This window comes from Leopardus geoffroyi, chromosome B1 (genome assembly GCF_018350155.1).
Source record: "Leopardus geoffroyi isolate Oge1 chromosome B1, O.geoffroyi_Oge1_pat1.0, whole genome shotgun sequence".
NCBI classification, from domain to species: domain Eukaryota; kingdom Metazoa; phylum Chordata; class Mammalia; order Carnivora; family Felidae; genus Leopardus; species Leopardus geoffroyi.
The window spans coordinates 143707755-143731802 of NC_059327.1; the positions used below are offsets into that span (position 1 = coordinate 143707755).

Here is a 24048-nt window from a genome sequence, read left to right on the forward strand (position 1 = left end):
GGGAAGAGTTTCTCTTTTTAATTTAATTTATGATTGTGTACTGTTTATGTGTTTTTCTTTAAAGATAAAATACATTCGAGCTCACCATTATGGTATTTCAGAAATATTTTTTTTTAACATTACTAAGAAGCTATTTCTAAAAAGGAGCTGAGGCAGTTTGTAGTAAAGCCACGTATAAGACAAGATGATTTCTATGAGAGGAATTAGAAACCTCAGAGAGAAGAAGAGGGTAATTCTTTAGGGACTGAGGCAAGAGGAATTCTGTTCTTGAACATTAAATTGATATCCAAGCTTCCCAGAAAAAAATGGTGTGGAATATAGGGAAACCCCCTGTACTACCTTCACAATTTTTCTGTAAATCTCAAACTATTTTTATTTTTATATATTTTTAATGTTTATTTATTTTTGAGAGAGAGAGGGAGAGAGAGCGAGCATGAGCAGGGTGGGGGTGGAGGCAGAGAGAGAGGGAGACAAAGAATCTGAAGCAGGCTCCAGACTCCGAGCTGTCAGCACAGAGCCTGACCTGGGGCTCAAACTCGTGAACCTTGAGGTCATGACCTGAGCCAAAGTCGGATGCTCAACCGACTGAGATACCCAGGCACCTCTCAAACTGTTTTTAAATAAAAAGCTTGTTTAAATTTTAAAAAGTACACATATCCATGTACATAAACGTATATTTGTGCATGTGTACACACACAGACAAACACATACACCAAAATAGATAAGATCCCTGAAAGAATATGGGAGAAATTGGGAACAGTGTTGCCCCTGGATGACCAGGCTTCTGGCCACAGGGAAATTTAGGTGTAAACAGGATATAGCTGGATTTTGTTTTAAACTCAATCTGTTGTTTTCTTCCCCATCTTTCAATAGCAGAGCGTAATCCTTTTAAATACTTAATATAATTATTGATACAATTATAATATAATGATATGTTATTTAATATATTGGACTTTTTTCTGGTTTATGCCTATTCTACCCTCAGATTTTAGGGTTCGTACTTAACAGTTTTTGCTGACAAAATTGAAAGTTGTCTATTGTCTCTTCTCCTCCCAAACAGGACGGTAATGTTACCCATTTTGTAATACATTATACCCATCTTCCATGCTGTTCTTGCCTTCCAACTTGTTTCACGTTCTCTGGAAGCCAAATATAACCAGAATGTTTATCACTTTATAGTAATTAATTAAATGTACCAATGTATTTTATTAATTTTTTTCCTTTTTCTTTCTTGTGCATTTTTATTGAAATTCTACTTAGTTGACACACAGCGTGAGATTAGTTTCAGGTGTAAAATGTAGTGATTCATCACTTCCCTATAACAACCTATATTGTGCCCTCCATAATCCCCATCATCTATTTTTTATTATTTTAAGTTTTTATTTGAATTCTAGTTAGTTAACATATAGTATAATATTGGTTCCAGGAGTGGAGTTTAGTGATTCATCACTTCCATACAATGCCCAGTGCTTGTCATGACAAGTGCCCTCTTTAACATCCATCGCCCATCTAGCCCATCCCCCCCCCCACCTCCCTCCATCAACCCTCAGTTTGTTCTCTATAGTTTTTTCTTAAACGTTTATTTATTATTTTTGTGAGAGAGAGAGAGAGAGAGCAAGCAGGGGAGGGACAGAGAGAGAGGGAGACACAGAATCTGAAGCAGGCTCCAGGCTCTGAGCTGTCAGCACAGAGCCCAACACGGGGCTCGAACTCACAAACTGTGAGATCATGACCTGAGCCAAAGTCAGATGCTTAACCAGCTGAGCCACCCATGCGCCCCATGTTCTCTATAGTTAAGAGTCTCCTATGGGTTGCCTCCCTCTCTCTTATTTTTTTCCCTTCTCTTATGTTCATCTGTTTTGTTCTCTTAAATTCCACATATGAGTGAAATCATGATATTTGTCTTTCTGGGACTGACTTATTTGCTTAGCATAATACACTCTACCTCCATCCATGTTGTTGCTCATGGCAAGGTTTCATCCTTTCTGATGGCTGAGTAATATGCCATTATATATATGTGTATACACACACACACACACACACACACACACACACATCACATCACATCTTAATCCATTCATCAGTCAATGGACATTGGAGCTCTTTCCATTACTTGGCCATTGTTGGTAATGATGTAAACATTGGGATGCATGTCTCCTTTCAAATCAGTATTTTTGTATCCTTTAGGTAAATATATAGTAGTGCAATTGCTGGGTCATAGGGTAGTTCTATTTTTAACTTTCTGAGGAACTTCCATATTGTTTTCCAGAGTGGCTGCACCAGTTTGCATTCCCACAAACAGTGTAAGACGGTTCCCCTTTCCCCACATTGTCACCAACATGTGTTGTTTCCTGTGTTGTCCATTTTAGTCATTCTGACAGATGTGAGGTGGTATCTCATCATGGTTTTGATTTATATTTCCCTGATGATGAGTGATGGTGAGCATCTTTTCATGTGTCTGTTAGCTGTCTGGATCTCTTTGAAAAATGTTCATATCTTCTGCCCATTTCTTAACTGGATTTTTTGCTTTATGGATGTTGAGTTTGATAAGTTCTTTATAGATTTTGGATACTAACCCTTTATCAGATAGGTCATTTGCAAAGATCTTCTCCCATTCCATGGGCTGCCTTTTAGTTTTGTTGACTGTTTCCTTCACTGGGCAGAAGCTTTTTGGCATAATGAAGTCCCAATAGTTCATTTTTGCTTTTGTTTCCCTTGACTCCAGAGACATGTCTAGCAAGAAGTTGCTGTGGCCAGTGTCAAATAGGTTGCTACCCATGTTCTTCCCCAGTATTTTGATTGTTTCCTGTCTCACACTTAGGTCTTTCATCCGTTTTGAATTTATTTTTGTGTATGATGTAGAAAGTTGTCCAGGTTCATTCTTCTGCATGTTGCTAACCAGTTTTCCCAACACCATTTGTTGAAGAGAATGTCTTTTTTCCATTGAATATTCTTTTCTGCTTTGTCAAAGATTAGTTGATCATATAGTTGTGGGTCTATTTCTGGGTTTTTCTGTTCTGTTCCACTTATCTACATGTCTGTTTTTGTGCCAGTACCATACTCTCTTGATGATTATAGCTTTGTAATAAAGCTCGAAGTCAGAATTGTGATGTCTCCAGCTTTGCTTTTCTTTTTCAAGATTGCTTTGGCTATTTGGGGTCTTTTATGGTTCCATACAAATTTTAGAATTGTTTGATCTAGTTCTGTGGAAAATGCTGCTGGTATTTTCATAGGGATTGCATTAAATGTGTAGATTGCGTTGGGTAGTATAGACATTTTAACGACATTTGTTCTTCCAACCCATGAGCATGGAATGTTTTTCCATTTCTTTGTGTCATTTTCAATTTCTTTAATAAGCTTTCTATAGTTTTCCATGCACAGATCTTTTACCTCTTTGGTTAGGTTTATTCCTAGGTATCTTATGGTTTTTAGTATAATTGTAAATGGGATCGGCTTCTTGATTTCTCTTTTTGTGCTGCTTCATTTTTGGTGTATAGAAATGCAACAGATTTCTGTACATTGATTTTATATCATGTGACTGCTGAATTTCTGTATCAGTTCTAGCAGTTATTTGGTGGAGTCTTTCAGGTTTTCTACATAGGGTATCGTGTCATCTGCAAATAGTGAGAGTTTGACTTTTTCTTGCCAATTTGGATGCCTTTTGTTTCTTTTTGCTCTCTGATTTCTAAGGCTAGCACTTCCAGTACTATGTTAAATAACACTGCTGAGAGTGGACATCCCTGTCTTGTTCCTGACCTTAGAGGAAAAACTTTCAGTTTTTCTTCATTGAGGATGGTATTAGCTATGAGTCTTTCCTACATGGCCTTTATGATGTTGAGGTATTGTTCCCTCTATCACTACTTTGCCGAAGGCTTTTTATCAAGAATAGATACTATATTTTGTCAAATGCTTTTGCTGCATCTTTTGAGAGGATCATATAGTTCTTGTCTTCTTTTATTAATGTGGTATATCATGTTGTTTGATTTTTGAATATTGAATCTACCCTGCAGCCCAGGAATGAATCTCACTTGATCATGATGAATAGTTCTTTTAATGTTCAGTTGGATTCAGTTTACTAGTATCTTACTGAGAATTTTTACATCTGTGCTCATTCTCCCTTTTAGTGGAGAATTCTCCCTTCATCCTGGTTTTGGAATCAAGGTAATGCTGGCCTCATAGAATGAGTTTGGAAATTTTCCTTCCATTTATATTTTTTGAAACATTTTGATTTCACTCTTTTTTATATGTTTGGTAGAATTCCCCTAGAAAGCCATATGGCCCTGGACTTTTGTTTGTTGGGAGATTTTTTTATTTGATTCAGTTTCTTTGCTGGTGATCAATTTGTTCAGATTTTCTATTTCTTCTTGTTGTATCTTTGGTCATTTATGTGTTTATTGGAGTTTCTCCATTTTTTTCCATATTACCCAGTTTGTTGGCATATAGTTTTTCATAATATTCTCTTATAATTGTGTTTCTATGGTGTTGGTTGTGAGGTCTCCTCCTTCATTCATGATTTTATTTATTTAGGTCCTTTCTGTTTTCTTTTTGATAAGTGTGGCTAGGGGTTTATTGATTTTATTAATTCTTTGCAAGAGCCAGCTCTTAGTTTTGTTGATCTGTTCTAATGTGTTTTTTGTTTGTTTGTTTGTTTCTCTATCATTTATTTCTGCTCAAATCTTTATTATTTCCCTTCTTCTGCTGCCTTTAGGCTTTATTTGCTGTTTCTTTTCTGGCTCCTTTAAGTGTAAAGTTAGGTTGTATATTTGAGACTTTTCTTGTTTCTTGATAGGCCTGTATTGCTATATACTTCCTTCCTATGACAGCTTTTACTACATCCCAGAGATTTTGGACTGTCATGTTTTCATTTTCATTTGCTTCCATGTATTTTAAAGTTTCTTCTTTAATTTCCTGGTTAACCCATTCATTCTTTTTTTGTTGTAATGTTTATTTACTCATTTTAGAAAGAAATAGAGGGAGAGGCAGAGAGAAAGGGAAACAGAATCCCAAGCAGGCTCCACATTGTCAGTGCAGAGCCCAATGAGGGGCTTGAAGCCACAAACTGCAAGATCATGATCCAAGCCGAAATCAAGCACAGGACACTCAACTGACTGAGCCACCCAGTCATTCTTTAGTAGAATGTTCTTTAACCTCCATGTATTATGGTCTCTCCAAATTTTTTCTTGTGGTTGACTTCAAGTTTCATAGCCTTGTGGTCTGAAAATATGCATGGTATGATCTCAGTCTTTTTGTCCTAGTTGAGGCCTGATTTGTGACCCAGTATGCAATCTATTCTGGAGAATGTTGCATGTGCACTCGAAAATAATGTGTATTCTACTGCTTTAGGATGAAATGTTCCAAATATATCTGTTAAGTCCATCTGTTGTGTCACTCAAAGCCATTGTTTCCTTGTTGATTTTCTGCTTAGATGATCTGTCCCTGCTGTAAGCGGGGTATTAAAAATTCCCTACCATTATTGTACTGTTATCAATGAGTTTCTTTGTGTTTTTTTTAATTGATGTATATATTTGCATATTTCCAAGTTGGGGCATAAATATTTACGATTGTTAGATCTTCTTGTTGGGTAGGCCCCTTTATTATGATATAGTGTCCTTCTTCATTTCTTGTTACACTCTTTGCTTTAAAATCTAGTTGGTCTGATACAAGTATGGCTACTCTGGCTTTCTTTGGACATCCATTAGCATGATAACTGGTTTTTTTATTCCCTCACTTTCAATCTGGAGGTGTCTTTATGTCTAAACTTAGTCTCTCGTAGGAAGCATTTAGATGGGTCTTGTTTTTTTTTTGTTTTTTGTTTCTGTTTTTTTAATCCATCTGATGCCCATGTCTTTTGATTAGAGCATTTGGTCCATTTACATTCAGAGTAATTATTGATAAATAAGAATTTAGTACCATTGTGTTACCTCTAAAGTCGCTGTTGCTAGAGATTTTCTCTGTTCCTTTCTAGTCTTTGTTGCTTTTGGCCTTTCTTTCCTACTCAATGAGTCCCCTTTACTATTTATTGCAGGGCTGGTTTAGTGGTCATGAACTTCTTTAGTTTTTGTTTGTCTGAGAAACTCTTTATCTGTCCTTCTATTCTGAATGACAGCCTTGCTGGATAAAGGATTCTTGGCTGCATATTTTTCCCAGTCAGCACATTGAATATATCATGCCACTCCCTTCTGGCTTGCCAAGTTTCTGTGGAGAGATCTGTTACTAACCTTACTTGTCTTCCCTTATAGGTTAGGGATTTATTTTCCCTTACTGCTTTAAGGATTTTTTGCTCATCTCCGTATTTTGCAAATTTTACTGTGATGTGTCTTGGTGTTGGCCTGCTTTTGTTGATTTTGATGGGAGTTCTCTGTACCTTTTGGATCTGGATGTCTGTTTCCTTCCCCAAATGAGGGAAGTTTTTGGCTATAATTCACTCGAATAAACCTTCTGCCCTCTTTCCCTTCTCTTCTTCTGAGACTAATGTGATACAAATGTTATTATGCTTTATGGAGTCACTGAATTCCCTAAGTCTACATTTGTGATCCAATATTTTTCTTTCCCTCTATTTTTCAGCTTCATTATTTTCTATAACTTTATCCTCTATATCACTTAATCTGCTTCTTCCATCTTTGTGGTCATTACATCCAGTTGGTTTTGCATCTCAGTTATAGCATTTTTTATTTCAGCCTGACTAGTTTTTAGGTCTTATATCTCTGTGGTAAGGAACTCTCCCTGGTATCTTCTATACTTTTCTCATACTTTTCTATACTTCTTGCTCTTTCTTTTGGGATGAATTCCTCCATCTTGGCATTTTGTCTAGGTGTCTGTCTTCTGTGTATTAGGAAAACCTGTTATGTCTCCCACTCCTGACAGTAATGTCTGTATTGTTTTTTTTTAATGAATTTTAAGGTCAGATTGGTTTCCATACAACACCCGGTGCTCATCCCAATAGGTGCCCTCCTCAATGCCCATCACCCACTTTCCCCTCTCTCCCACCCCCATCAGTCCTCAGTTTATTCTCAGTTTTTAAGAGTCTCATATGATTTGGCTCAAGTAATGTCTATATTAAAAAGAGATTCTATTCTGCCTAGTGCTGATGCTTCAGAAAGTGTTTCCGGTGTATGTTGTGTGTTATCTGCTGTTGTGTTTTGGCAGCTCTTTCCCTCAGATCAGTCTTCTGCAGAATTTCTCCTTGCAGAACGGGGAATGTTTGGACCTTGTCCACTGTGTGGCAAGTTTTAATTAGTGTATTTTGGTCTGCTTGTCAAGAGGCTAGATCCTATATCCCCTAGACTGAAACTTTGCAGCACTCTGTGGTCAGTAGACCTGGTGGATGCAAGGGGTTTGTGCTAGTCTTCTGGGGGAGGAGCCTGCTGTTGCTCTGGCTCTCAGTGATACTTGTCCTAGTAAAACACAAAACAAAACAAACAAAAAACATCTGCAGAGTGCAGTGGAGCAGGGCTTAGTGTAAGAGGCTCAAGTCTCTACTGTGGGTATTGTGCCTCTCTCTGAAGTCTGTCTGTGCTGATGGGTGCAGTGAAAAATGGCGTCAGCCAGCTCTCATCCCTGGAGAGGGGAGTTCATGCCTGCTGCTCTTCAGGAAGCCCTCACAGAAGAGCAAACAATCTCTCCCCCATTTGTCCCAGGCTTCCCTCAGATCCCTGCTTCACCCTGTCTGTGTCCCAGCCATCTGCCCACATGGCAGCACAGTGCTCTGGTGTGCCTGCTGGGTTTCAAAACTCCAAATTTTAGGGACCCAGAGTGGCATGGACCCACACTAATCCTCTGGGAGAGGGTCTCACTGTACTGTGGCTGGTGCCGGTTTGTCCCAGAAGGGCAGTCACTTGAAGGCATGGGGGTTGGAGTTTTTGGTAAAGCGCAGCAAAAAGTCAGTGTCTCAGTTATCTGCCCTCAGCAGGCACCTCTGCTCCTCTGCTAACGAATGGGGCAGGTCAGTGGAGCCCACCGACTCTTTTGTCCCTGGAGAGGCAATGCCACCTCTCCCAAGTGCACTCTAGGAAGGGGAACTGTCTCTCCCAGTGTGACCCAGGGGGTCCTCAGAGCACACTGTTCCCGGGCCTCTGCCTTCCTTCCCCACAGGAGCACCTCTACATCCACCAGTCTCCATCCCCGGGGTGACACAGACCTCTGAAACTTCAGACTTTGGGCTCCACTGCTTACAAAATCTTGCAGTTATCAGCCCCTCTCATTTTCCCCATCAATGGTCTTGGGGAAGTGTTTTTCTTGTGCAATGCCCTGCATGCTGTGTTCTCTCTCTCTCTCTCTCTCTCTCTGCTCAGGGCTCCCTCCCCTCTGCAGCACCAGTGATTCTTTTCTCCCCCAGATCACATCTCCACACCTCCTACCTTCCACAATGTGGCCTCTTTTCTCCCTATAGTTGTGCACTTTGTTCTCTCAGGCTCAGATGGATTTCCTGGGTGTTCACAATGATTTGGTATTTATCTAGCTGTGTTTGAGGGAGGAGGCAACTATAAGGTGCTCCTACTACTCTGCCATCTTAATGCCTTCCTTAAGAGCTGAACATACCTGTCCTGAGGTCGCCTGTCAGTGAGCTAGCTCTGAACAAGGCTATTGTTCATGCTAAATTGAATCAATGTTTTAAGAAAATGGGTATTTTAAGCCTCTGCATCAGATACTCTTTTTTGAAGGAAGGGAAGAGGATGTTTCTGGATGTTGCCTCTATCAGAACTGATTTGGGGATCAGGTGCCTACTATTCCCCCTCTTGATCCAGTCCCTAACCAGCACCCCCCTTGTTTCTGTGTATGAATAAGATACTGTGGGTAGCTGGCTCCCAATTAAGGCTTGAAAAGTCCTGACCATCTGAAAAAACTCTCAAGTCAAATTTGATCATCTTGGGGCACCTGGGTGGCTCAGTCAGTTAAGTGCTGGACTTTGGCTCAGGTCATGATCTCACAGTTCATGGGGTCAAGCCCCGCATCGAACTCTATGCTGACAGCTCTGAGCCTGGAGCCTACTTCAGATTCTGTGTCTCCCTCTCTCTCTGCCCCTTCTCAGCTCATTCTCTCTCTCTCTCTCTCTCTCTCTCTCTCTCTCTGTCTCTCTGTCTCTGTCTCTCTCAAAAATAAATAAACATTAAACAAATTTAAAAATTTGATCATCTTGACCCTTTCTTGTGCGTATCAATTCCAGGTCACTTGACTGGTGGACAACGGACAAGTGCAATATGATTAATGGAACAGACGGAGATTCTTTTCACCCGTTAATAAACAAAGATGAAATTCTTTATGTCTTCCCATCTGAGTTTTGCAGGTAAGGACTTTATAAATAAGTTATTTGACTACAAAACCCCTCAAAATGTGAGGAATATATGCAGCTACCCTTAACAGGCATGGCCATTTGTGCTTAATCAGTGATAAATGCTCATGGCATATTGAGGGACAGTGTGGTATAGTGGTTCACAGGCTCCAGAGGCTGACTGCATTGGCTGGTTTGAATACCAGCTCCAACACTTACAGCTCAGTGACCTTGGGAAAGTTATTCAACCACTCTGTGCCTCACTTTCCTCATTGGTAAAATAAGGATAGTTGTCTACCTTAGGAGTTGATATGAGGACAAATGAGTTACAGTTAGTAGAGCACTTAGCCCAGGGCATGTCAGAGAGTAAACAATGTTAAGTGATGGCTCTGAGTTATTATGATATGCTCTGTCAAGCATGAAACTTGACCTGGTCTTCTTCCAGTCAACAGATAACCTCTGTATAGAAGATAAATAAATCAAACTGCTATCCCTATTTCAGAGTTTATAGGTATTAGCTATCACCTTCCCTTAGATCATTCCTGCTCTCACTTGCCCCATAAGCTCTCTCTCTCTCTCTCTCTCTCTCTCTCTCTCTCTCTCTCTCTTTCCGCCTGCTCCTTCATGATTATGGCTCCTATTTGGGAAGAAGGCATCCTGCTCTCCACCCTGATTCCCATTCCCCCCATCACCATTGCCCTTTCTCCGCCCTGCACCCTCAAACTACCCAAATGAATGGCTGACTCATATAGTCTCCATATCCTCCCCACTCACCCAAGCCAGGCTTTTTATGAAACTTCTCAAATTCCCAAGTGACCTAGCTGCATTTGATGCCGTTGATTCAATATTATCAAGAATTGCTTTTCTGGTGGTGTTTCATAGCTTACATAATTGCACCACCTACCCAGCCAGCCCTGCCAGAAATATTGTTGATGCTATAAATCTCCTTCCTCTCCTGCATTGAATCTGCTACCAGGTGCTGGGATGCCTTCTCAGAAATAGCTCTTGGCCCCCACCTGTCTGTCCCTGCTGCCTGTGCCATGGTTCCCACCCTTCCAGCTCTCCCACAGAAATACCACAGCCCCCCTCTAGCTGGCTGCCCTTGTTCATACATATTTGTGGGAGGACTGAAGGAACAGAAAATGCATTTGAATGCAGTGAGTGAAATAAGACAAACTAGAAAGGTAGCAGGAGGCTTGTTAAAAGATTTGGCACAGAGGAAACACATTCTTATCTGGCATAACCACTGTTGAAGGGCCATTTGGTAATTATTAGTAAAGCCAAAGACATGCAAACTCCATGGTGCTTCACTGTTCTCCTACGTATGCTCGCTGGCCTGAAGAACCCTTGTATAGACGTGTAAGGAGGCATACACAGAAAAGTCCATTGCATCACACTCTTAGTAGTGAAAAATTGGAAGCAATCTAAGTCTCTATAAAAAGAATATAAACAAATTGTGTATTCATATGATGTGATATCATGTAAGATTTAAAATGTAAGAATCAGACTATGTAATATTATAAATCTCAATAATGAGATATTATATCAATATTATAAATCTCAATGATGTTGAATGAAAAAGCAAATTACAGGAAAAGAACACGGTGTACTGTGTATAGAACACATAAAAGTAGCAGACGATGCCACATGTTGTTTATGAATGTGCACGTTTGTGAAAGGATGAACACCGGCAAGGGAGGGATGAACCCCAAGTTCAGGACAGAGGCTACCTCTGGGGATGGAGGACTGGAATCAGGAGGACTGGAATCACGAGTGTTATACAGACAGCTGCAGTTATAGCCATAATATATTTTTTATTTACCTGACTAGCATTTGTTGTAAAAGGTATTTGTTATAATACTTTCACTATTTTTCCGTTTGCCTAAAATATTTTATTTAGGAAATGCTATAGGGGTGGGATGTGACTGGGAGGCAGCTCCCATGTTGTCCCAAACCCTGCGAGACATATCCCACCTCTGGTTCAAAGATGAAAAAGCCAGACCCAGAAAGCCATTCCTTTGGCCTTCAAATGAAGGACCACTTGAGACAGTGTCTGTGAGAGTGCTCTGTCTGTCACTCAGGCGCTATGCAAATACAAGGGTGGTTAGTATTATGTGCGATCACTGATGCTCCGTAAGGACTCAAGACAAAATTAAGTTGAACTCCATTGAAGTAAATGGCTGAAATAATAAACATTGAAATGAATTCCAGAATATGGACACTATTTTTATTTGAGGTAAATGGGTATCAGTATACATTCAAATCAAAGATCTGTCTAATGGGGCACTTTTCAAGTGCTTACAAAATCTACCCAGCCGAGCCCTTTGTGACCTTTTCTGCTTTTGCTTGGCCTCTGCCCTTGCTTCTGCTTCATCCACGCTGGCACATGTCCATGCTGGTCTAGACGACTCTTTAATTTCTTTCGATGTGAGGCTCCATCCTAAATGTCATCCTAAATGTCATCTAAATGTGTCTACCACACATTTTTTTTTTCTTGGCCTTGTTTGGCTGTTACTACAGTTGCTACCTCTTAAACAAATTTCGTTATGATTCACCGTCTGCACTGAGTGGGTTGAGTTCCTTTGTAGCTTTGTTTACCACTTTACCCCGTAAGCTTTAACCATGTTATACCTGAGAATGGTTGTTAACTCACTGGTTCGGGGCCAGTTACACTGACCAGAGCCCACACTGACTTTTCATTCTTACTTCCTAACAGATCAGTGTATATAACCTTCAGTGACTTTGAGAGTGTGCAGGGACTGCCTGCTTTTCGGTATAAGGTGCCTAGAGAAGTACTAGCCAATACCTCGGACAATGCCGGCTTCTGTATACCTAAAGGAAACTGCCTGGGCTCAGGAGTTTTGAATATCAGCATCTGCAAGAATGGTAAGAGCTCAGAGAAGGGACATACTTATGAGTGTCTAGAATGAAGGGTTAGTGTTCTTCAATAAAAGAATGTTGTCAGCCCAAGCGAAAGAGTGATTCTGGCTTTTCAAGAATAGTATTTCACAATATGGCTATAGAATGGTAAAAAAAAAATACTGGCTTTTCTGTAATGCTTGTTTTTTTTTTTTTAATTAAGGTTTAATTGATGTATAACATTTTATTAGTTTCAGTATACAATGCAGCAATTCAATATTTGTACGTATTATAAAATGATCACTGCAGGGATGCCTGGGTGGCTCAGTCAGTTAAGTGTCGACTCTTGATTTTGGCTCAGGTCATGATCTCACGGTTTGTGAGTTTGAGCCCTGCGTTGGTCTCTGTACTGACAGCTCAGAGCCTGGAGCCTTCTTCGGATTCTGTATCTCCCTCTCTCTCTCTCTGCCCCTCCTCCACTTATGCTCTGTGTCTATCTCTCTCAAAAATCAATAAACATTAAAAAAAATTTTTAAGTCTATTTTGTCTGATGTAATTATAGCTACCCCAGCTTTCTTTTGATGTCCAGTTGCATGGAACACCTTTTTTCTTCCCTTTACTTTCAGTCTGTGTGTGTCCTTGCATCTGAAGTGAGTCTCTTTAAGCAGCATATGGATGGGTCTTACATTTTTATCCATTCAGCCACTCTGTCTTTTAATTGAAGAGTTTAGTCCATTTACATTTAAAGTAATTATTGCTAAGTATAGACTTATTGGCATTTTGTTCATTATTTTCTGGCAGTTTTGTAGTTCCTCTGTTCCCTTCTTCTTTCTCTTGTGTAATGCTTCGTATTTCTAGAATGCCCTGTTGTGTTCTTTCTGCGCAGTAGTTTAGAAGTCTTTTTTTTTCTAATGTTTATTTTTAAGAGAGAGAGAGAGAGAAAGAGGGAGCATGAGCAGGGGAGAGTCAGAGAGAAAGACACAGAATCCAAAGCAGGCTCCAGGCTCCAAACTGTCAGCACAGAGCCTAACACAGGACTCAAACTCATGAACCGTGAGATCATGACCTGAGCTGAAGTCAGATGCTTAACCGACTGAGCCAGCCAGCCACCCCTAGAAGTCTTAATAGTTATAATGGCTCATGTTCACTGAACACTTACACTAATCACTGTTCACTAGTCATTGTTCTAAGTAGTTTACATATTTACATTTAGTTAATACATGTAAAGCACGAACTGATTTTATGGTGATAACAGAGCTAAAAAATAAAAGTGGAGAACTTGGTAATGAGAAAGTACATATGTTGTTAAAGATTTAGTGATGATTTCAAAGCAGAGTTAGTTGTATACCCTGACTGCAAATTTCCCAGTGTTTCTGAATGTCTGAGCTATTCTACTTCCTTCCATGAATGAAGCAGAATTATCAGTGGTATATTAACAAAAGCCTTTTCTTCATCTTAAGAACTAACTTTAACAATCATATGTTGCAAAATTATTCACAATATTCTTACTAGATTGGCATCCAGAGGCCTCTTTTTATAATTGTGGAAACCAGAGCTCAGACAGGGAAGATGATTTTTATAAAATTCTTATTTCTCAGAAAATCCCTACTAGAACTTAGGGACTTCTCCTGTTGCTACTGTGATACTTCTTAGGCTACAATTCCTCTTTAAAGTTTCTTTGGAGAAATTTTGTAACCCCTCTCTCCTGAATAAAGTTGTCTTTATCTCCTAAATAAGGTAATGTGCTAATTTTTTCCCCTCTTACCTAATTTTCTTGAAAAATCTCCTTTTGGGGTAAGTCTTCAGTCAGCAGTATACCTCACTGTCTTTGTCTGATAGAGCAGTGGCTTCAAAACCTGGCCTTGCATGAGGATTATCTGGAGGGTTATTAAAAATATATGTCCCAGGGGCGCCTGGGTGGCGCAGTCGGTTAAGCGTCCGACTTCAGCCAGGTCACGATCTCGCGGTCCGGGAGTTCGAGCCCCGCGTCAGGCTCTGGGCTGATGGCTCAGAGCCTGGAGCCTGTTTCCGATTCTGTGTCTCCCTCTCTCTCTGCCCCTCCCCCGTTCATGCTCTGTCTCTCTCTGTCCCAAAAATAAATAAACGTTGAAAAAAAAAATTAAAAAAAAAAAATATATGTCCCAGGGCCCACATACTAGGCCCCAGCACCTGTATTTTTAACATGAGCTCCAGGTGATTCTCATAAAGATGGTGCCTACGCAGTTGGGAACCACTGTGCGGGGACAGTGGAGATAAGACCAAAGGCAAATGGGAACAAGCGCCTGCTTCTGCCCTCTCCTGCTTTCTTCCTGGGGGAATGGCCCTGAAATAGCGCCCTGCCCACTTAGTCCATGTGCCTCTGGCTCAAGGCACAAATGCAGACGTATTTTTTCTCATTGTTTCATTAACATTCTGCTTCCTCAAGAAGTTGATGTTAGAATCAACAAAGATTCTACTTGGCAACACTCAACAACTACAGTCCATTTCTCTTGCATCTTATGTATTCCCAGATGTGGACGGAAAAGTTAAACTCTCTAGAATTATCCTCAAGGGTTTTGAATCCCCCCGGACAACATTTTGGATTGTGGGATGAGTGAGTGCTCTGGAGTCAGTAGATCTGGGTTTGATTCAGATTCTGTTTGTTAGCATGTTAGCCAAGGTGATTAAGGAGGATTCTAGACTTCAGTCTTCTAATCTGTAATATGGGGGGTGATGGTAACTTCCTTGGAAAGCTGAGTGAAGGTTAGACATAATGTATACAAAACACCCAAGACGGTGTCTGGCCCTTCCTGAATTCTTAATAAATCTTTGAAAATACATTTTAAAGATCATTGTAGGTCACAAAGAAGGAAATTATGGCTTTGTGAAACTGTTTAGTGAACAGTTTCTTCCTAAACAAAACACATGGATGTGACAGATGATATGTATCTTGAGCCATGGCTAGTAGATATGCAAGCAAATCTAAATTATTTGGCAATAACTTAACTTCTCCAAATATATGTTTCCATGGCAGCAATTATTGGATCCCTCTCTCTTCTTCAATAGCATAATCTACAGTAGGTTTCCTTTAATAACTTGTTTTCCTATTTGTGCCTTTTTTTAAAAAAAAATCTTATTGAAATATATATGACATACTGCATTACAGTAGTTTCAGGTGCACAACATAGTCATTTGACAATTCTGTACATTAATGTTCCCCACAACAAGTATAGTCACCGTCTGTCACTATACAAGGTTATTACAATATTATTGACTATAATCCCTATGCTGTACTATTGATCTCTGTGACTTATTTATTTTATAACTGGAAGTTTGTACTTCTTAATCCCCTTCACCTATTTCACCCAACTCTCCCAGCCACCTACCCTCTGGCAACCACCAAATTGTTCTCTATTTATGAGTCTGTTTGTGGTTTTTTGTTTGTTCATTTGTTTTGACTTTTAGATACTGCAAATCAGTGGAAGTATATGGTATTTGTCTTTCTCTGTCTGACTTATTTCACTTAGCATAATATGCTCTAGGTCCATCCATGTTGTCACAAATGGCAAGATGTCATTCTTTTTATGCCTTAGTAATATTCCATTGTATATAGATAACACATCTTCTTTACCTATTGCTCTATTGATGGATGCTTAGGTTGCTTCCATACTTTGGCTGTTGTAAGTGATGCTTCAGTGATCATAGGATTGCATTTATTTTTTAACATTAGTACTTTCATTTTCTTTGGGTAAATGAAACAGGTGTGAAGTGATATCTCCTTGGGGTTTTGGTTTGCATTTCTCGGATGATTAGTGATGTTGAGCATCTTTTCATGTGTCTGTTGGCTATCTAGATGTCTTCTTTGGAGAGATGTCTATTCAGGTCCTCTGCCCATTTTTTCAACAGGTTATTTGGTTTTTTGGTGTTGATTTGTATGCATTCTTTATGTATTTTGGATACTAACCGGATATATTCTTTGCAAATACCTTGTCAGTAGGTTTCCTCCTTATTTTGTTGATGGTTTTCTTTGCTGTGCAAAAGGATTTTGTTTTGGTGTAGTCCCCATAGTTTATTTTTGCTTTTGTTTCCCTTACCAGAGGAGACACATCTATAAATATGCTGTTAAGGCCTATGTCCAAGACATTACTGCCTATGTTTTCTTCTAGTTTTATGGTTTCAGGTCTCATAGTTAGCTCTTTAATCTGTTTTGAGTTTATTTTGGTGTATGGTGTAAGAAAGTGGTCCGGTTTCATTTTTTTACACGTAGCTGTCCAGTTTCCTCAACACGATTTGTTAAAGAGATTGCCTTTTCCCCATTGTCTGTTCTTGCCTCCTTTGTCATGGATTAATTGACCATGTAAATGTGGGTTTGTTTCTGGCCTATTCTGTTCTGTTGATCTATGTGTCTGTTTCTGTGCCAGTTCCATACTGTTTTGGTTAATATAGCTTTGTAGTATATCTTGAAATCTGGGGCTGTGATACCTCCAGCTTTGTTTTTCTCTCTCAAGATTGCTAGGGCTATTCAGGGTCTTTTGTAGATTCATACCCATTTTAGGATTATTTGTTCTAGTGCTGTGAAAAATACCATTGGTATTTTGATAGGAGTTGCATTGATTCTATAGATTGCTTTGGGCATTATGGACATTCTCTATTTGATTCTTAAAATGAATAGGAAAAAATAAATAAAAGAAAAAAAACAGAGTCTTCATGTGGTCAGACCTTGATCTAGTCAGAGGCTGGGCAGATAGCATGACCAGGCAAAGTCTTAAAAGTCTGTATCAACATATGCAGGAGAAGAAAGCCTGTCTTAGGTTAACCAAGAAAAACAGAAAAGCAAGCAGTAAGTGCTTTCAGATGAGATTTCCTCATTCATTTAGAATTCTGCCTTCATCACCTGACAGCTGGATGTCCCTGGGTCAGTTTTGTAACTTCTCTGAACCTCACCGTCCTCAAATGCAAAATGAAGATAATAGTTTTAACTTAACAGGGCTACTGCAAATGTTAATTAAAAGAGTGTGTATGAAGCCTTTGTATTTAATAGGTTCAGTAAATACTGAAGAATAAATAATTTAGCCATGACTTCAATATATACTGTGGGATAAAATAATGTTAGGGTAAATGAGATGTTAGGAAATGAAGTATAAATCCCAAACTAGGAGGCGTTGAATGGAATTTTAGCCTGCCCCTCTCCCCCACCCACATTTACTTATGTATAGAATTTCCCCCTCCTTAGGAACCAGGTTTGTAGTCAGGAACTTTATATCCATCTTGGACTTTTAAGAACCATGTCATTCATCTCTGTTTTCCTTAAAATGCAGGTGCACCTATTATTTTATCTTTCCCACACTTCTACCAAGCAGATGAGAGGTTTGTTTCTGCCATAGACGGCATGCATCCCAATAAGGACTATCATGAGACATTTGTGGACATTAATCCTGTGAGTACCCATGTCTTCCTGGTAAAAAGCATGCATTTTGTTCTCTCTACACAGTATTTACCAGTTTAGTCCGGAGCACTGTGAATATTCTGTCTTCCTTTCATATACATATTCAAATGGAGAAAACTCAGCTCAGTGCTTGAGATGCATAGTCTCATGGCCTTACAGGCTGAACTCAGTGGCTCTAATATGCAGAAATATTTGCAAACCTGCTTTAACAAAAACGCAACTGTAAAAATCCCATCACGGGAACAACTGAGATTGGACCCAAGTAGCCTCATCAATGTTCTGTTGCCAGCCTTGGGCCTGAATATACATACATTCTCCTGCTACTGAACAGATCAATAAAGCTGAAGACATTCTTCTGCTTACTGCCAAGGAGTGTTTTGGTTGAAATTTAAATATATATATTAGCTTCGCTGACTTTTGGCAGGCCTCTTTCTACAGGCACTTTTGAGAGTTTATTGCATGATATTATTAATTTAAAAGGCATTAGATATACATATGCTTTAATCCTGTTTTCAAAGAGGAGAAAAACTAAAACCATGAGAAAGCCTCTCACGGTAGGAACTGAATGAAAGGCCAGGTACCTTCCTTCTTGAGATTTTGAACACATGGAACAGTAAAGAAAAAGGAAGAATAGTCGTTGACATGACAGTGTATGGGCATTTCACTCTTCTGTGTGAGAAATCAGTGGTCTTATCTTTTTGTGACTAAGATCAGGTATTCCCCCCCCCCCCTTTTCTCTCTTAACCTTTGGTCGGTTCCTTCTCCCCAGCTGCACTGTGGGCAGGTGCTTGTCCCCAAGGGCTGGACGCAGTCCCGTAACCTCAATGCAGAGGCAAAACTGCTGTGGGGGGACGGCTGCTGGCGCCGCTTTCCCAGCTTTGATGGGGGCTGTCCTGACCACACCAGGGACGACTCTCTGGCTCACACCTTCCTCCTGCCAGGGTCACCTAGGGTTTTGCTATCCAAAGTGGCAGCATCCTGGGTGCTTGCTAGAAAGACCAATCTCAGGCCTCACTCCAGACCTACTGAATCAGAATCTGCATGTTCACAAGGTCCCCAAGAACTCACATGCAGATTGAACTTTCAGAAACATTGATCTACCAGGCACCTAACCCCGTCCGCAGCTCTCATTCTGTTCCGGGGTCCGTTTTCCCTTGTCTCAAACATGGCAGTGGTCCCCCTGGTTATCAGCACCACGCAGAAATGGTGCTCTACTGAGAAAAACCATGTGTTTTTTTAGTAAGTCCTAATGTTTTCTTTCCGTGTCTCTGATTTGCAGTTGACTGGAATTATTCTAAGAGCTGCCAAGAGGATCCAAATCAATGTTTATGTGAGAAAGTTTGACGACTTTGTGTAAGTTTCACTTCTTTCTGCAGAGGCAAAGGATAGTTGTGCTGTACTGACTTTCGGATGGGGTTGATCCAGGAGACAGCCCACTTTCTAAGTCTGCTCACTCCTGCCCTTCAGGGATGAGGCATAATCAGCATTTGGGTGTGGGAGGGAGGGGGAGTTGAGAGAGAGTGTTAGTGGGGGAGGGGCAGAGAGAGGGGGCCAGAGGGTCTGAAGCAGGCTCTGTGCTGACAGCAGCGAGCTCGAGCTCAGTGTGGAGCTCGAACTCACAGACCCCGTGAAATCATGACCTGAGCTGAAGTCGGATGCTCAACCGACTGAGCCATCCAGGCGCCCCTATAATCAGCATTTCCATAGGCCTTGGTCTTGGAATTTACTTATTTAACCAAAGATGTACAGAGTGCTTTTCACGGATCACATGTTGTTCTAAGTACTTTACATCCAGTAACTCATTTATTCCTCACAGTAACCCTGTGTAGTACCCCCGTTTTACAGATGAGGAAACTAAGGCACAGAGAGGTGAAGTAAGGCTACAGAGTCTGTTCTTCCCCACTCCATGCAGCCCTTCCCTTGCCACGACTCCAGTTGCCTCCTTTCCTGTCTTCCCACTGCTCCCACCCGGGACCAGCCATAGGCTCCCGAGCTTAAAATAGGCTCCCGAGTCCAGCCTTTCCTCCCCACACTCCATCTAAAAAAACACTACTTAATTAGGATTACTAAGTATAATATCCTGCTCAAACTTTCAATGGGCATTTTTTGGATATGAGAAAATGCATACGACTTAATGTTAATGAAAAACAAATTGCAAAACTATATAGAATATATCATGTATCTATTCTTTCTTTCCACTTATCTATCTGTAAAACTTGATTTCCGCCATCAGATTTGCCAGCTTTAACCCCATATGTCACAGATTGTTCTAGAACACAAATGTGGTTTGCACGAATGTATTTTGCCATACACATACACACGTGTGTATTTCTGAGGTAGTCTAGTATAGTAGTTAAGATCTAGAGCCTTAGAATCAAAATGGAACTACAATCCTGGCTTCACCTTTTGCTCATGTTGGTCCTGGGCAAGTGACTCTGAGCCATAATTTCCATGTCTTCCACGTGGGACAGTGATGCCTACTGCATGGGATTACTGTAAGAATTAAATGAGACAGTGTCCCCCAAACACCAGGTGTAGGGCTGGTTCTTGGTAGAGTGCTCTGAGCTCTAGTGAAGACAATACTTAGTGGTCTGGTCACAAAACATTCTGAGAAATGGTAGTGTTTCTCAGTGGTAGCATTGTTCTGCTGGCTGTGGCCATGCCTCTGATAACTCTTGGGAGAATAGTAATCATTTTGATGAATTTGCTTTTATTATCTTGCGTTTTGATATAAAAAAAACAACTTTACATACACAGGCAACACTTGGAATTGTTAGACTGACAGACTGGAATCTAACTTCTGATTGATAAGTGTTTGCAAAAGTAACGAAGAAGTCTTCGTAAGTTCTGGGAAATTTAATGAAATAAGTGTGCTAGAATTTTCATATAAACTTATCTCTCCAGGCCAGTGTGCTATCACACTGAGGATGTCTGTAAAATAACCTCATATTTTGTCTTTTTTTAATTGAGGTATAATTGACATACAACATATTAGCTTCAGGTATATAATGGCTCGATATTTGTATATATTGCAAAATGATCACCACAATGTCTAGTTAACGTCTGTCACCATACTTGACAAGAAAATTTTTTTTCTTGTGATGAGAACTTTTAAGATACTTTCAACTGTGCATTACGGTATTATTAACCATAGTTGCCATGCTGTACATTAGATCCCTGTGACTTACTTATTGTGTAACTGGAAGTTTGTACCTTTTGACTCCATCCATTTCGCCAACTCCCCAACTCCCAACTCTGGCAACCACCAGTCTGTTCTCTATGCGTGTAAGCTTGGTTTTTTGTTTATTTGTTTTAGATTCCACACAAAAGGGAGAATAAATAGTATTTGACTTTCTCTGATTCGTTTCACTTAGTGTAGTGCCCTGAGGGTCCATTCATGTTGTCACAAATGGCAAGATTGCATCCTTTTCTATGGCTGAATAGTATTCCAGTGTGAACATATACCATGTTTTCTTTATTTAATCATCCATCGATGGACACTTTGGTTGCTTCCTTATCTTTGCTACTGGAAAAAAATACTACAGTGAATATAGGGGTGCATATGTCTTTTCGAGTTAGGGATTCATTTTCTTTGGCTAAATACCCAGAAGTGGAATTGCTGGATCGTATTGTAATTCTGTTTTTAATTTTTTGAGCAATCTCTCTACTGTTTGCCCTAGCAGCGGCACCAGTTTACATTCTATCAACAGGGCACATGGATTCCTTTTCATCCGCACCCCCACCAACATTACTACCCTTTGCCTTTTGATAATAGCCATTGGAACAGGTATGAGGTGATATCTCACTGTGGTTTTGATTTGTCACCTTTTGTCTCTGTAGTGAAACAGGAAGCATTAGAACCATGGTTTTCCCAGTGATGTATATCAACGAGGTAAGTCCTGGGAGGGAGCCATGGGTATGATTTACTTGTGGAAGCTTGGAAAACTTCCATTCAGATGTCGACTCTTATAGCTATGTAATTTAAGATGTAAGAAAGGGGGAAAGGTGATTTTTAAGAACCTGTTTGTCCTCAGAAAATTTCTCTTTATATGTTCACATGAAGTTTGAGATTTAAAAATGACAGAACGAAAATTTCCCTTCTCAAGAATATTATCAGGCAAAACTCTCTTCTGGGAAGCTGGTTATGTAAGAAACAAAAGACAAAGGTAAATGAAGCAATGTCAGACACTGCTGAAGCAGAAAAAATAGCCAATACTCAGATTTCCAGTTAAACCTTTCTTTGCATCTTCTCCATCTTTGAACCCCTGCCAGTTTGTAAAATGTAATCAGTTTACCATTCATTAGTAAAGGAGGAGGAAAAGAGAGCAAAATTAAAATGATTGGCAACATTACATGAAGGTTTTGTGTAAGGTGATTAAAGAAATGATTGAATAAAACATGATACATTCTCATTCATTTCAGTGATATATGGTTGCCTTATATTTTATAACATAGAAGTTTTTTTTGTTTTACTTTCTGGTGACCAAACATATCATGAGTTATAGGACACAGATCCTATCTTAAATTTATTATTTTTTTTTTTAGTGTCTATTTTTGAGACAGAGACAGAGCGTAAGTGGGGGAGGGGCAGAGAGAGAGGGAGACACAGAATCGGAAGCAGGCTCCAGGCTCTGAGCTGTCAGCACAGAGCCTGATGCAGGGCTTGAACTCATGAACCTCGAGATTATGACCTGAGTGGAAGTCAGCTGCTTAACCGACTGAGCCACCCAGGTGCCCCAACACAGATCCCGTCTTAGTTCAAACAAAGAGAGTTTCCCTGAAGAAATATTTCTTTCATACTGTACCCACAGAATTTTTATCAGTAAACATTAAGTATAAATTGAAGTTTTGTAAATAAAAACATATTCGGAAAACTCAGAAAACACCTATTTAAGATACCTGTGATAAATTCTTTTCTGAATCACACACATTTACTGTAGTAAATCTCCTCAATTTCCCTCTCTCTTCCACCCAGGTTTGAGAGGTTACATGCAGGGGTTTTCCCTCTCCAATAAATTCTTGGTTGGCTTACGTCTGTCGTGAACAGCAGCATCTTTAAGTTTTTATTATTTTTCTCTGTTCCCTAAAAAATCTTGTTCTGTATAGGAAATTTGGTAACAGAGATTGGAAAGAAAAAGGAAAATTAAAGAAACTTTCACAAAACCTGAGTCAGAATGACACTGTTTTTGCTTTATTGTACTCAACAGTGTATTGCAAAATTGTCTCTGATAAGAACTTTATAAAAAATAATTTAATGTTTTCTACTTTGTAAAACTAACATGTGCTCTTTACAGAGCTCTTGGAAAACTAAAAATGTATATTTTAAAAGTGAATCACCATACAAATATTGAACCATTCTGTTGTACACCCAAAACTAATATATTGTTATATGTCAATTTTACTTCAGTTTAAAATTTTTTTAAATATTTACAACTGAATCACTGATAAACTGTCCCTCAGAGACAAGTACAGTTTACATCTGCTTATATTGCCTCTTAGTATTTTTCTAGTTTTGATATTAAATACTTGAGACCATACTGCAGATACAGTTTTATAACCTATTTTTTTTTTCATTTGGCATTACTTTGATAGCTACATTTATAAATTTTTCAAGGGTTTGTGATTACAATTCTAAGACAAGGCTTTTATTGTTTCACAGGAAAAATTTAGGCAATATTTACCAACTTATAGAATCTATCTGAAATTGCTCCAGGGTCATCACTCTTATTGTTTGTGGAGAGGCTATCGAGACCTCTGGTCTGGATTACTAGAGATTTAACCAAGACACTAATTATACTTTCCACATACCATTGTTGGAATGTTTCATTCATTCAATCAACTGACATGAAAGCAGGGCTTTTTGTTTTTAATTTATTTTCAATATTTTATTATTTATTTTTGAGAGAGAGAGAGAGCATGAGCAGGGGAGAGGCAGAGAGGGAGACACAGAATCTGAAGCAGCTCCAGGCTCCAGGCTGTCAGCCTGGTGCCCGACGCAGGGCTCAAACTCACGAACCCCAAGATCATGACCTGAGCTGAAGTCGGATGCTTAACTGACTGAACTACCCAGGCACCCCAATGGGCTTTTTGAAAATGAGTAAGGACTCTGTACTGCCAGCTTATGTTCATAGTTGTGGCATATTTGAACTGCCCCCCCCCACCCTGCCCCCAACTCAACCTTTGCTTTGCTTAGCTCTTTTGTTAAAGACCATATTGAATCCAGGGAATTATGGAGTAAAACTTTGTACTTTTGGTGCCTTCTAGAAAGAACCTGACTTATCCCAGAAAAAGAAAACATTATACTTTGAAGTGATATTGGAGCCTACTCTCCCACCTTCTTTTTCCAGAGAAGGAGAATCTGACTCTGATGGGTCTTGGCCAGTTATTGGAAGTACCAACTCTAGAAGCCCATCCTCTGCCTCAGTTCAATGCGGTTTCAGCCTAAATTACGCCCAAAGTCCCATTTGTTGCCATAATTTTTATGAAATTAAGCTCT

At 39.7% G+C, this 24048-nt stretch overlaps 1 protein-coding gene across 1 annotated transcript in view; it reads left to right on the plus strand.

The window, feature by feature from the left end:
• The window catches only part of SCARB2 (scavenger receptor class B member 2), a 77552-nt gene that overhangs the window by 48339 nt on the left and 5165 nt on the right, over positions 1-24048 (plus strand). The window contains exons 6-10 of the mRNA XM_045473700.1: positions 9164-9283; positions 11985-12154; positions 17425-17543; positions 18832-18905; positions 21393-21444. Of these exons, the coding sequence (XP_045329656.1) occupies positions 9164-9283; positions 11985-12154; positions 17425-17543; positions 18832-18905; positions 21393-21444 (535 nt within the window). The remainder of the gene's footprint in view (positions 1-9163; positions 9284-11984; positions 12155-17424; positions 17544-18831; positions 18906-21392; positions 21445-24048) is intronic.